Genomic DNA, 14,115 nt, shown 5'->3' on the forward strand with positions numbered 1-14,115 from the left:
AAATCTTTAAACCTATTGCCGATGCTCAGCCACATTTGACAAAATGTGTGGAGATCACAGAATCATAGAATGCTTTGGAACGGAAGGGACCTTTAAAGGTCATCTAGTCCAACCCCCTTGCAATGGGCAGGGACATCTACAACCAGATCAGGTTGCTCAGAGCCCCATCCAGCCTGGCCTTGAATGTTTCCAAGGATGGGGCATCTACCGCCTGTCTGGGCAACCTGTTCCAGTGTTTCACCACCATCATGGTGAAAAATTTTTGCCTTGTGTTCAGTCTAAATCTACCCTCCTTTAGTTTAAAACCGTTACCCCTTGCCCTGTCGCAGCAGGCCTTGCTAGAAAGACCATCCCCATCTTTCTTGTTGGCCCCCTTGAAGTACTGAAAGGCTGCAATAAGGTCTCCCCGCAGCCTTCTCTTCTCCAGGCTGAACAACCCCAGCTCTTTCAGCCTTTCCTCATAGCAGAGGTGTTCCATCCCTCTGATCATTTTTGTGGCCCTAAATCTGATAATTTTTGTGGCCCTAGATCTCAAGGGCATGAACTTTGTCTAAACTTTGTAAAACTCTGAAACAGAAGAGAAGAGTGAAACAGAATAGAAGCTCAGTGCTAATTCCTCCACATACAGAAACACCAGTGTTTCTTCAATATAAGACATGGAAGGCCAAAGATTATCATGTACTTGCTTGCACTGAACATAAATAACTTCAGGACTGAGGTGGCCTTTAGCTGCTTACTGTGTCGTCATCTTAAAAAAAAAAAAAAAAATTATCCTGCACCGAGCTTGCTCTGTTGACTAGTATTTACTTTGGACACATTTGTCAGAAATGCCTTAAACATCATTTGCAGGAGGGATTTTAGGAACATAAACTTTTTACACCTCTTGTAAAATAGCAAATGTTCAGAATCGCAAGGCAAGATCCACCTTCAAGTAATACACAACAAGCCAGCTCAGCGTAATCACAGCCCAGAGTGGCAGTTTGCAGTGCCCATGTCTGTTTCTCATTTGAGCCATTTTTACAATACACTTAAAAACAAAGTGCTGCAGTGCCTAGAAGTAAAAACACTGACCCAGTTCCTCACTGTGTGCGTTGACTTGCCTGTTGTGTGCCTATTGTCTTTTCATTCTCCATTTGTTTTTTAAATTGCCAGCTGCACACAGCAAAACTTCCCTTTTCCCTGCATTTGCTGCAGTCCCCGTTAGCTGTGGTGCTGCCAACCTCAACATATTTAGTTCCATGCATAGGAAGATTTAAAAAGTGGTGCCTGGTTTTCTGTTTCTTTGTTTTCTATGACTTTGCACGTTCACAGCTCTGAGACTCGCTTCCCGATGGCCACGGCAGTTCCTGAGGACTGCTTGAGTTTTTCAGGCTTCTTTTCTGTTTGCTTTTAGTCTCATTACTTATGTGCATTATAGCCGTGCCTAGAGGCTTCTGAGCTTTGGGATGGATGCTGTATGAGCAAGGAGTAAAAAAAAAAAAAAAAAAAGAATTTAAAAAAAAGAGTATTTAGTGACAAAACAGCAGTTTTTTGAGACAATGGAATGGTGGACAGAGAGGCTGAGGAGAGATGGTATTAAGATGACTCAATTGTTACGTGTCTAATTAGCTGCAGAGCTTTTATATTAATTTATTCTTAAATGAGTTAAGTAGCCAAGAGTGCCTAGTTCCTCATTAACAGCTCATCAATTGGCCATAGTGTGCAGCAGCTCCTCCAGAGACTGTAAATAATAAATGTTTGCATTGAAATGATTCTCCTCATTCCTTATTCTTGTCTTGATGCGTTACTCATGTCCTTGCACTTGCAACGGGTGTTAATATTGTGCCGATGATAATTCTGTTGTTGTTACAGGGGTCCCTGGGCTCACCTGGCCCCCCTGGGAAGGATGGAGCAAAAGGAGAAGCCGTAAGCCTTTTTGTTCCTTCCATGTAATCCTTGCCTTTCAGTGCAAGGCAGGCAGTGGAAATCAATCTGTATTGAGTGGAACATGTCTTGGGGATTTGCATGGTCATTTTAGGAGCGGCAGAAACAAATGGCAGGAGGTTAATAGCCCCAGCGCTCTCCCTTGCACGTTTGCAGCGATGGCAGGTGTCGTATGGATTAGCCATCCTGAGAGGCTCCTGGGGCTGCTCTGTTACCATTCATTAAGATGGGAAAGGGGGCAGTCGTGGCAGCCTGCGGTTTGGGACCCATTGCTGTGTTGGTTAATAGCTGCAGCTGCAGAGCTTGGCCATTTGTTTTTAGTCTGGCAAAGAGTCACCAGCTAGTGGAGATGGCAGGGGGTGCAGGGAACCATCCTCTGCTTGCACAACAGACAGGGGTGAGAGAAATAGATGTATCGGTCACAGAAGCAAGGACCTGAACTCGTCTTGTGCGCTGCTAAAAGCTAAGAGCAAAGGAGGAGGTGCAGGGTTAGCTCAAAGAAGGATGAAGCATACCAAATATTGCCTTTAAGAGTTGAGGCATAAAACCACAAACACATTTTCCAGAATCTTATATAAGTGTGTTTTAGAGCTTTCCCTCCTTTTCCCTGCTTGATCACCAGCCCTTTGAATTGTCTTCATCCCAATGGTGGACCTTTATCATCTCATTCACTGTCCCTTTGTGGCAGTCATTTGGTGGTGACTGGAGGAACTTGGGCAAAGGACTCTTTGGAAGGTCAGGCACACGCAAAAGCAGTGGTATGCAGCAGAAAAACTCTTTTTTTCCTGTCACTTACGTCCTGTTTCTGCTTTGTACCACACTGTCCCACTTTGGAAAAATTGTGATAATTTTCCTATGTAGCTTCCAGAACAGATGCAACTTCATCACATCACACATGTCATAGTCTGGGATCAGACAGTGACATACTTGGACTTGCAGAATTTCTTACAGGACATGTTTATTGCACTAAAAATTCATTATTCAAGAACAAATGTATTATGTTATCTCCAAGGAATCATGTTTGTAGACTGTAGTTGGTGCAAGCTGTTCACAACTTAGGGAACTAATTTCTTGCTACTTAGGTGGTTGTGCTAGTAGAGCAGATGAATAGCTGCTTCAGTTTTCAGTTTGTCTCTTTCTGCTTTTATTTTTGCGAAGAAAGCACGTGGCAAACTTTCAGATCTCTGGATAGTGGTATTCAGGACTATAGATATTGGATAGAGCTTCCATTTCTAGAGCTGTATGTAGTGATGGTTTTCAGCCATCCTAGCCTTTACACATAAAAGATTAGCATTTACCACTGATATTGCTGTTACTTGCAGGGTGAACCAGGACAACCAGGAGCATTTGGACTGCCTGGGCCAGCAGGTCCAAAGGTAAGCTTTCCTTTTCTTCTTTACATGGGCAGGCATATTTTTTCACTGACTTTTTATATGTGTGGATTGCTTGAATTACTTTTTATTTATGACTTTTGATATTCTCACTGCTGAATGAAGAAACTCAAAATGCTCATTTTCATCAGGGGTCTGCTAAGGTATCAGCAATTAGGCAAGGTATTTAAAAAGAAGAAATACCTTTTGTTCAATCAACAGCATAGCTGGAGAAAGTGAAGAGAACATGTTTTGGGGCACATAAGCCTTGCTTCATGTCTTCAGTAAGCCTTCCCAACTTTCACAAAGATGTGGGTGAGAATTATTATCCCTACTCTGTGACTGGAAAAAAAAATAATCATGGAGAGATCCTAGCTTGGATGTTTCTGCCTATTTTGGGAGCTTCAGTTTTGCACCAGTAGACAGCGGCAAAGTGATACAGAACTTGAGCCAATGCTTATGTCACTGGGATTGCTCCAAACAAGGTGCTTCTGAATGGGGGTGTGGTGAAACTTAGCTGAGTGTCAGAAACGTGCCTAAACTTTGAAGCCCTTCTCATGAGCTATTCTTTAACCTCCTTTCAAATTCTCAGCTCTCCTTGCGTTGTTCCCTGGTTACTGAGGGAATAACTACCTCCCAGGTGGTTTCAGTCTTGTGGCTATAGCACAAAAAGAAGATGGGGCACTAAATTGACCTCCCGCTGAGTTCACTGATGCCTTTGTCCTCAAATAGGAGTTAAGTACCTGAACACCTTTCCAGATGTAGTCCTGATTGTGACTTGACTCTATCTGAGAGGACTCTATTAAGCAGTTCATTTATGTATGTCCTTCTGGGTTCCTCAGCTATGGAGAGGCCTTTTCTCCAAAATGTCTTTTTTTTCATAGAGGGAAATGTTCATCATTGCCTAAAGTCTCATCAGGAGGGTATTGGAACTAATGGTGTGTTTGTGGATTAGTGGATGTACTTGGCAGCCATCCCACGGTTCTCTGCGGGAGCCATATTGCCTTCAGCAACACGAAGGGGTTGATTGTGGAAGCTGCCTGGCAGCATGTTCAGCAGGGGATAAATGACAGCTGGAAAGCAGGGCTGGGCTGAGCTGAGTGGAGGCACTCTGGATATAATTTTGCCCTTCAGTGGGGTTTGGGAGTGGATGAAATGGATTCATCACCCACAAATGCCTGTCAGCTGCATCTCTCCTATCATATAACTAAATACATATTTTCTCTCTGTCCTGCGTGTTTCCTGCAGTGGGATTATAAACCAGTAGGCTATATGACGTTCCTTGTGGTATGAAGTTCCTCACTCTTGCTTTGCAAAGCTTTTACAAACCAAGCTAAGTTGAGTCATCTACATCTACCTCCAGAAGGGTTTGATCCTGGAAAATGCTCCGTATTTCCTACCAGGATCAGCAGGCACATATAGTTCAGCCAAGTAACGAGGCAATGCTGAATAGAAGTTCAGCCCTATGAACTGGGCAGGATAGGTGCTGGTGGGGCTGGACTGAAAGACATCTGACTAGGCAGTGCCAAGTGCTCCCAGGGAAGAGGTGAGCTTGGCTAACCCCAGCCTCTCAGCTACAGTGGCTAAATATAAAACAATCGTGTGCTTTCACAGTGACTTTTATTTACTTCAATGGATGTGCTGGCTATATGCAGTGTCCTTAAGCTGGGTTCTGGCCTGAGCTATTTTAAGAAACGATCCTGACTTTCCTGACATGGCTTTAAAAATCTGAAATATGAATCTACACTCCTCTGCTCCTCAGTGTAAAGCCCAATCACCTCACTGGTGTGGAACGGAGTGTATAGAGATGGGTGGAGGTGGAGCAATCGGGAAAGGTCACATCTCCAATTACTATTGTAATGATTGTTTTTTGCCAGATCACTTATTTTTATTTAACATCATCGGCATCAATGCAGTGGCTCTCTGCTCTACCCCAGGCTCCATGGAGAGCTACCTTGCAGTTTCTATGGTTGGTTGGGTTGCGGTCCTTCCCGGCTCAATCCATCTTAACTTGCATCATGCCAGGCAAGCACAGTGTACACTCAGCAGCTGTATGTGCACCCCAGGAAATTCAGCCCCCTGTTTATCTGCTTGGCTGAGGAATTTCCAATCTTTTGCCTCAGTGGGAATTGCCAGCACTTTCTTTTAAGGAGGTGCCTTGCAGCTTTTACAGACTTCATTAATCGTGTGAAGCTTCCAGTAGCACAGATAAGGGTCCTGCAGACTTCTGGTAATAGGACTTCAGTCCACAGAGGTACCGTAATGGATGATGAGCCCATTACGGCACATGTATGGGTTACAGGAATGAAATGGCCTCGGTATGTCATCTCCGGGTTTACTGCTTTTGCTGCTCAGTGAAGTCTCCAGGGGAGGTTGTTCCTAGCTCAGTGTCTTCATTGTAAAAATGTGTGGGTTTTTTGGTGTTTGCTTTCTTTTCTTTTTCATCAAACTCTTGGTGGATAAACTTCATTGCTCACCAAGAATGATGTATGATCTTGCTGTCTGTGAGCTGGTAGAAGCAAAGAAGAGCTCTCTAAGTCAGCATTGTGCTAATCAGTGTTGGAACTTCTGGTTATAGAAGACGCCGCGGTGGTCTGGGATGGCAAGAAATATCCACTGATCAGTGGAGAAGGCTCCCACATAAATATGTGGGACCTGGCAGGTTAATTTAAATGGAGTGAGTCCAGAGAAAAAAGGCCATAGCTCAGGTCCCTCACTGTATGATATTATAGCAGTGAAACAAAGCTTGAATTTTTGAGACCAGGCCCTTTAGCCTGTAAAATCCTGCAGCAAATAGTCAACCTTTTCCTTCTTTATTTTCTGTATCTTTAACAGAAGGTTAAAGAGATTTTTCATGGCTGTCATTGCTATGGCACTGACATAGCTGTAGCATTCCTGTCTGAACTGACAGTTATCTGCACTTGATAGAAAAAACAGAGGGAGAGGGAAAAAAATCAAGCCTTTGAAATATAAAGTATTAGGTAAGAGTTTCATTTTGACAAATTTCCATCTTCTTGTTTGCTTCAGCTGTCGAAGGTCTCACACTTCTCTGGTTTACCAGACATGATCTCAGCACAGGCCTTGAGTGGGATCAGCAAGTCTTCTCATCCAGACAAACCCAGTTTCTCTATCTGTAATTTTTGCTGAGTGTTATAACCACGTTTTATGTAACGGTACTGAGTTGGACTTTGATAATTTGGACAACTGTGAGCAGACCTGTATTTCTGTAGGGGTTTTGCCTACGCTTTGATAGCAGTATTTTTCTGTGGGCTGAAGGCAGAGATTTAAGTGCATGCCTGCTGCTGTCCCTCTGCCATTAGAGGACTTGAACTGCTTCCTGACTTTGCAGAGGTCCTCAGGTGCCTGGTGTTGTGGACATCCCAGAGCCACCTTTGCTTGTGCCTAAGCCCAGCTCTTGTTAACCTGTTTGTGAATCTCCCCCCGAGTTTGCTGTTAGGTTCACTTCCATACTTAACACAGGTTCAACCACTTTACAGCTGGGCTGATGCACTGTTCACAAGCTTCAGGGCACGGCTTCATCTGTTTTAACAAGTCAGGTCCTCTCTGGCAGAGGGAGGGGACAGTTTTGGCAAGGCATTGCTTAAAGTGGTGGTGAAACACTAGCCAAGTACAGTCCAGCCAGGCTGCCAGGTCTGCGCTTAACGACTGCTCCAAATGAGATTGTCATTTGGGCTAAGGGAAGTATAAACAGTGATGTGACATGACCAGCCTCCTGGGCGCTTGCTCTGGGACAAAAAATTCTTGGTTCTGCTAACAGTTCATTGCAAACACATCTCACATTTTTAATATATATATTTTTTTAATAAGAAACATCTATTAATATGAAACATAGAAATTATTTAAAAATAAAATCTTGATCTGTTTTGAAGCCTTATCCACTACAGCCACCCAATACAGGAGTTAATAAGATAAGAAAGGAGAATGAAAAGTGAGATAAGTAACAAAATAATCAGCCAAATAGGTGATATATTAGATCTAGCCAGTTCTCATGGCCACCTTGTCAGGCCTAGGCTGTCTCCATAGGATGGCTCTGAAGGCCAATCCTGTTCAGCTGAGGATCCAGACCATTTGCAGGCATTGTAAGGCACATAAAAGCACACAATGAGAGTGCTCTCCATTTCAGTATACCTTCTCCAGGGAGAGAGTCAGTGTGTAACCAGCTGAAGAACTGCTGAAACATACCTGATCCTCTTGCATTTCTCTCACTTATGCTGAAAATAAACATTGGAGAGTATAGTTCTGGCCTGTTTCTTTTCATTTACTCTTCAAACTACGTAACATTTTGAAGTCTGGTTTGTTTATGCTGGGATACAGCCTTTGCTGCAGCATCTGCAGCAATGTATGCCTGTGCTGTGTCCCATCGACATCGTGTTCAGGAAACAAGACAGAGCTCAATCACCTTGTGCACAATGGACAGGCAACAACTGCCATTGCCAAAACTTCTGAAATAACCTGTAGAGGAACTTGCATGGGACAGTTTGCCTTTGTAGGACAAGACTGAAACCTGAAGAATAAACTTGCTAAAGTCTGAGCACTGGGGACAGAGGAAAACATTGGGGCGTCACTTTGGGTAAGTAGCAGGAAAGTCAGACACTGCTCTGTGTATTAGGGATGAGACAATCAAGAAGCCTCAACAGACCCTGTGAGCCCAGGATTGCAAGCTACATTTCTGAATAAGTGTTTTTATTCTTGGTCTTTTATGTGAAACAGTTTCTAGTGTTTTACTGTGTCTCAATTCCTTGCCAGGGATCCGAGGGAAAACAGGGTCCTCCAGGAATTAAAGGCTACGTAGGAGCACCGGTAAGTCATGGTTCTTGTTAAATTTTTGACATTCTAGAAACTTTTTCCACTTTTTCAGTGTGTTCTACCCACCTATCTTTTTTTTTTTTTTTTTAATTTATTAAGTAGTATAGGGTATGTCTGACCACTTACCTGTACTATGTCCAAACAGTGACATTTTCTTGACTTCACTGAGTTTCTTCTGACTTCTTTAAATGAGAACAGACCTGTAGCCAGTAGAGAGATGTCGGTAGAAATGACTTGATTACTGAGATAACAGCTGGTGATTTTGTGATGCTCCAACTGTAATGAAATTGCTTTGGTCTGTGTTGATGCACTATTTATATGGTGCTCGAAAACTTCATCATAACACCAAAAAAAAATACCACCTCTCAGCAAGTTTCCAATCAAATTTTCAAAACTGTCAGGGGACAAACCTGCCTGGAGTGAACAGAAAGCAAGACCAAAATAAATCAGATTCTGTCAAGTTAGCATCTCTGTCTTGTGGGCTCACCTTGGTAATTATGGAGGCAGCCTTTGAGCTGGTGTTATAAAGGCTGATTGGATTTTCTGAGGTTTAATGACCCAACTGTACATCAGTGTGCTTTAGTGGCATACCAGACGTGCTCATGCACTGAAAGATTTCCCTGTGCCGGCCGAGGACTTGCTTTACAACTCACTACAAAGAGGCCCAATGTGTTCAAAACAGCTTGAGCACTTTTGCCTTTGCCCAGGTGTGTGCTGTTTTCCTGTATGGTCTAAGGGTGAATTGTATTAGGCTTGAAGATGATGAAATGAATACAGGGATGGTATTACCTGCCCATGCCATAGACCCTTGCAATATTAATGAGATAAAAGGACAAAGCTATAAGGACAGTTCCTTCCTGCTCCTTGAGTCATATTTTTGGGTGAAAAGGACAGCACTTGCTTGTGGTGCACTGTTACTGAAGATCCTATCCATTTCTGTCATAAGATTGACATTTGCTTAGGCTGCTGGGCAGGAGCAAGGCAGTAATCATCCTCTCAGTCTATGTGAGGGCCCCATAGTTATTAGTGCATTAAAGGAGTCATATTTTTAAACCTCCTGCCATCTGCTTTTTGGAAATAGTGAGGTTATTGCTTCACAGCATGGGAAGCTGTGCAGGCTCAGTTTGGGTTGTTAGAGATGGACAGGGCTGTACAGAGTTTGCTTAAAGTCAGCCATGGCCTGAAATCTGAAGATCTTAGTAATTATCTAAATCATCCTACGGGCCAAATAAACCCAAACACGTAGCTCTCATTAGCTTGGAGGGAAGCCTCCACTATAGTGTAAAGTAAATTGAAGTTTAAATTTATTATTAGAATAAGAAGCATTGTAAGCTTTGGCAGTTTTAGAGAGGTCATTACTGACTGAGCATATTTGTCTGCCTGTAGCCATTAGCTGTTTGCCCAGTTGCTACAATAAGGTAAAATGTAAGGTGCTTCCTGTGCCAAGGGAAGGTGGAACCCGTTCCTGCCCATCGAGTCGATTGCCTGTATTAGCGTTGTTGTCTTTCATCAGACTAAGCCCCAGCAAATGGTTCTGGTATACCTAGGAGGAGATGAATTATGCAGTCCAGATGAACATTGGCATTGGATTCATAGTGCAAAAATGTGCTTGGGCCTCCAGGACAAGGATTATCTAGCATTTGCCAGTTCTCAGAGGTACCTGCTGTCTGCCTAGCTACCGCATCCAAAACCACCAGGAATGGGCATTCTTGCTTGTTTATGCAATAGGTTTTTCCATCAGTATTGTCCTCTACCTAAGTCCTCACTGTTTATGAACAACATGAAAAATGCAGAGCACTGGTTGTTTTCCAGACCATCTGCAGCTGTGGTATGTTCCCTGTCCCTTCACGCTGCTGTTGGCAGGAGGGTCGTGTGTCTGCAAGCAATATAATGTTACAGATGTTCTTGGGCCCTCAAGTCATCCCTGCTCTGTGAGTCTGCTTAGACCATGCTTGTGGCCAACTTTGAGGACTGGAAACATGGAAAATGTCCTTGAGGTTCACTCGAATAGATTGTGCAGACGTGCACAGTGATTTGGTGACTAATTAGAGGAGATAACTATGCCTCTACTTGGATTGAGTTTTATAATCTCTTTTTTCTCTTTATTTTTAGGGTCTACAAGGAGAAAGAGGAGAAAAGGGAACACGAGGAGACAAGGTATTCCTGCTGCATGCTAGGAAAAGCCAGGCTGCTCTTCGCCTTTGTGCCTTAGGTGGGGTGGGCTTCCAGACCAGCAGCTCTGGAGGGTGACTGATGATGGAGTTTCCTCACTGCGCTACACCTCCCACTGCTGTTTGGGGATGACCTCCCATGGGAATGCAGGAGGGCAGGAAAGCTTTATGGATCTCTTCTGTCTACTAAGCGCACATTTAGGGACTTGTCTGTGTGTAGCTGGGGATGGAGGATAGAGAGGAGGAGTGGAATGAAGGTATGCCACTAGCAGGGCATCCACACTGTGTGCACCCCTGAGAGCTGTGAATGACCACTGACTGCTGCTGACCACATCTGCATCCAGCATTTCCCCATCTCACTGAAGTTGCTCAGGTTATCCAGCTTCCTATGTTTCTGTCTTCTCCCATCACCATAAACTCAGTTTTTAATGAGGATCAGGTAGTTTCTCCATTAAAGGCTTCATCCAGCTGGTGCTGCTTCCCAGTTCTCTGCTCTCTCCTGTCTGGGAATAGCTGTTTTACACAGCACAGGACACTCTGGGATATGAACCACGTTTATGGTTCAAGAAAGAGACCAAGTGCCTATTGTAGCTGGAATAAACATTTAAAAGGAGAGCTGGGCAGATACAAAGTCTTTATTATTTCAGTTTGCTCGATGTGTTTGGAGAGACCTCAAATTTGCACACACTTCTGCTGTAGACCTGCCAGGCAGTGCTCGAGGCTCCCCAGAAATGCCTCCAAACATATGTTTTGCTGCCCCTGCCAGGAGAACTGGGTGCTGGTCTGCTCCTGTTCTGACAAGCAGTGGGAGATGGGGCATCACCAGGCTCTCCAAGTCACCCCTTTTCCCATGCAGGCAAAACAGGCACTGTGGCCTTTCTTGCAGCCCTGAGCAATGGCCTGTCTTGCTTATGTCTCAAGCTGGTCCTGAGACAGGAATATCTCAGTGCCGGTCTGGCAGCTTTGCCTGTGTTCAAGCTCTCTTTAGTGATATTTGGCTGTATGTGCTTGTGCAAAGGAGGGAGTTGTTAGCTTGCTAGCACGGCCTTGTTCCCATTTCTCACTCTCCATCTTCTTCTGGAGGAGAAACCCAGAGATTTACACCAAGCTTTTGCCTACTGGGAAAAATGATCAATAGACCCTTAGTGTGAGATATTGTGTTTTGCTTTGCCATGTGTTAAGGTGTCCATTCCCAGTGTCCATTTTGTTGTTTATGATGAAATAGCCATGACCATATTTTGTATTATCTATCCTCGCTGCTGCAGCTAGAGCAAAAGGCTGGATCGTACTTTATCTTCCTTGTGCTTTTGCCTCAGTCCTTTGCAGGACTGGCTCAGTGTGTTGTGTCTAGGCAGTACCTCTGCTGCTTTTCTGGAGGCAACATTGTCTAATCTGCTGGAATATTTGGCTCCAGGAAGAAAATCCATCTTTCTGACATCACCGTGATGGGAGAGGAAGCTGGGGCTGTGTGTGGGCAGGCAGCTGACTAAGCTAGAGGAAGATTAAAGTGGGGAAGAAATGAATGAGGGTTTGTTTCATTAAAAGGATATGCACAATTAGAGCTCCCTTTTTTTTTTTTTTTTCTGGAGCAGCCAGATCTCTGCTACAACAATTGTACTTTGATTTTTTCCAGGCTTTAATGATGGTCTCAGAGCACCCACTGCCATTGCTTTAACTTCTACCAGTCAGTACTACTGTGAAAACAGTGGGCGTAAATTCGGTGGGCCAAATATTTTCTTGTCTGCTCTTCAGTCTGTAACTTGAATACCAACACCTACGCAACCTGTGTTTCTTTGTGCCTGAGGAGAAAAGTGTTTATTATATCAGATGAGAGCACTAGCCCATGCACTGAGTATTGGTCTATTGAATCTGCACCCTAGTATCAAAAAAAGGCTAGATGTCCCATAATGCATCTTGCTGCTATATTCTTATATCCTGGGACCTCAGATGTAAATATTGAGGTTTTATAGTGAGATTCCCAAATCCAGTATTATCAGTTACACCTGCACTTTAGGATGGCCACTGCACAATATGAGTGGTATCTCATGGACTTTTGCATCCAGTGGTCTCACTGTAGAGTCCAGGACAGACTCTGCAGAGATAAGCGTGACACACCTCCCTGCCATCATAAGCCATACATGTATTTGATACTTGGCGTGTTAGTTTAGGCACGTACAGCAGTTCAACATGACACAGGGCATTGCTTTTGCTGCATAAGCATGTGTCCATCCAGTAAATCCTTGTCTGTTGTATTGGAGAAGAGCTCATGTAAGGAGGCAGCAGGGCTGGTCTGCTGCTGCCAGGTCCCTCTGTGAAGTGAGTTTGCTCTCCTCCAGTCTCTCCCAGGGCCCTGCAGACTCTTGGGAAATCGTTTTTGCAATAAATCATTACACTTCCTAACTGGTAGCTGTCAGAAAACAGCACTAAAGTTTGTGTGGAATTGCGATTTCCCCCAGTTGCTTATGATTCCTCACCATTTTGTTCCACTGGTTAAAAGCAGAAAAGCCACTAGAGTGTAGGGGAAGGAAATGGAGTCTTGAAGTGAAAATTTGAGAATAAAACTTTTATTGTGTTTTTTCTTTCTTTTGGAAAAAAAAAAACCCACAACTTTCTCTATCTTTTTTTAAAGAATGGGAAAAATATTTATAATGACAGATTTTTCTGAAGAAACAACTGAAAACACAATCATTTGGAGTGTTTTCAAACAGCTTTATTGTATACATTTGTATAAATAATACATTTGCCTTTCCCAGCCCCCTTTACTAACAGTAAGAACATTGTCACTTTTCAGTTTTGGCAGCTAAAACAGCATGTGTGAAGTACTCGTTGCTGCAGTGTATTGATGTTAAAAATTCTCCTGAGAATACACTGCACATTTTGTCAGCAATCCACCAGACTGTTGCTTACTGAAAGTCTCAAATTCAGGATACTCGTAGCTCAGTCAATGCAAAGGAAGCCATTAATGTGGAAACTGTTGCCCCAGAAGCAAGTAGATCTGGGTGTCTGACGCTGGTTTTCAGCTGCTTTCTGTAGGGTACAGGTGTCTCTAATTTCATTCCTTGGATACATAATTTTGCAATAACATTTAGGTTACAAGACTGATTGACTTTCTAAATGGAAAAAAAGAAATAAATTGATTTGCAAATCCATTTCTGACTTGCTAAATCAATGTAGTTTTCAAAAAGAGCTAATTAAATCCAATGCCGTAAGTGTGGGTTTGCAGATAATAACAGAGGTCTAACGGGGATCCTGTGGGGTAGTAATCAGAATTAAAATGTCTGAAACATTAAAAAAAAGAGTGAAACTAATATGTTGCTGTCACTCCTTGTACTTGTAGAGTTTGTTTTTATATGCACATTTATGTTAACAGTGGCACTGTGTGTGTGTATTTGATATTTTATATTCAGCTGTGTGTGCAGGATCCAAGCAAAATCAGTGTTTTGTTTTATAGAGGATTAAGCATTTTACAGAGTAATAGAAAGTCCCTATTTCAAAGAGTTTTAAACTAAAGAGGCTGGAAAGGGCAAGGGACACAATCTGTAAGAGAAAAGTGAAGTTCAGCAGGAGTATGTCATTGATCTAGTCATCATCTCTATCAAGGACCTGGGTTATAAAATATGGAATATATTAAGTTTGAATGTGGAAATATGGTGGAGGTCAAGGTCAGAATTCAAAATGATCTTGAAAACATAATCCCCCAAAGCAGAAGATGACATTGAGAAGGAGCTGCCGCAGGACGCTTCATACATGTAGGACAACAAATTGCACACTGCTACAGATTGGTTACAACTGATTTAAGGAGCTATCCTGCCGAAGAGGGTTCA

The 14,115-nt window shown here is 43.2% G+C and overlaps 1 protein-coding gene across 3 annotated transcripts in view; it reads left to right on the forward strand.

The window, feature by feature from the left end:
• The window catches only part of COL22A1 (collagen type XXII alpha 1 chain), a 225,103-nt gene that overhangs the window by 115,127 nt on the left and 95,861 nt on the right, over positions 1 to 14,115 (forward strand). For all 3 annotated transcript variants that reach the window (XR_014229069.1, XR_014229070.1, XM_082320514.1), the window contains exons 14-17: positions 1,852 to 1,905; positions 3,246 to 3,299; positions 8,061 to 8,114; positions 10,233 to 10,277. Coding sequence is in view for 1 of the 3 variants with exons in the window: in XM_082320514.1 (XP_082176640.1) it covers positions 1,852 to 1,905; positions 3,246 to 3,299; positions 8,061 to 8,114; positions 10,233 to 10,277 (207 nt within the window). In the remaining 2 variants the exon portion in view is untranslated. The remainder of the gene's footprint in view (positions 1 to 1,851; positions 1,906 to 3,245; positions 3,300 to 8,060; positions 8,115 to 10,232; positions 10,278 to 14,115) is intronic.

This window comes from Platalea leucorodia (genome assembly GCF_965183815.1).
Source record: "Platalea leucorodia genome assembly, chromosome: 1".
Taxonomy (NCBI): Eukaryota; Metazoa; Chordata; class Aves; order Pelecaniformes; family Threskiornithidae; genus Platalea; species Platalea leucorodia.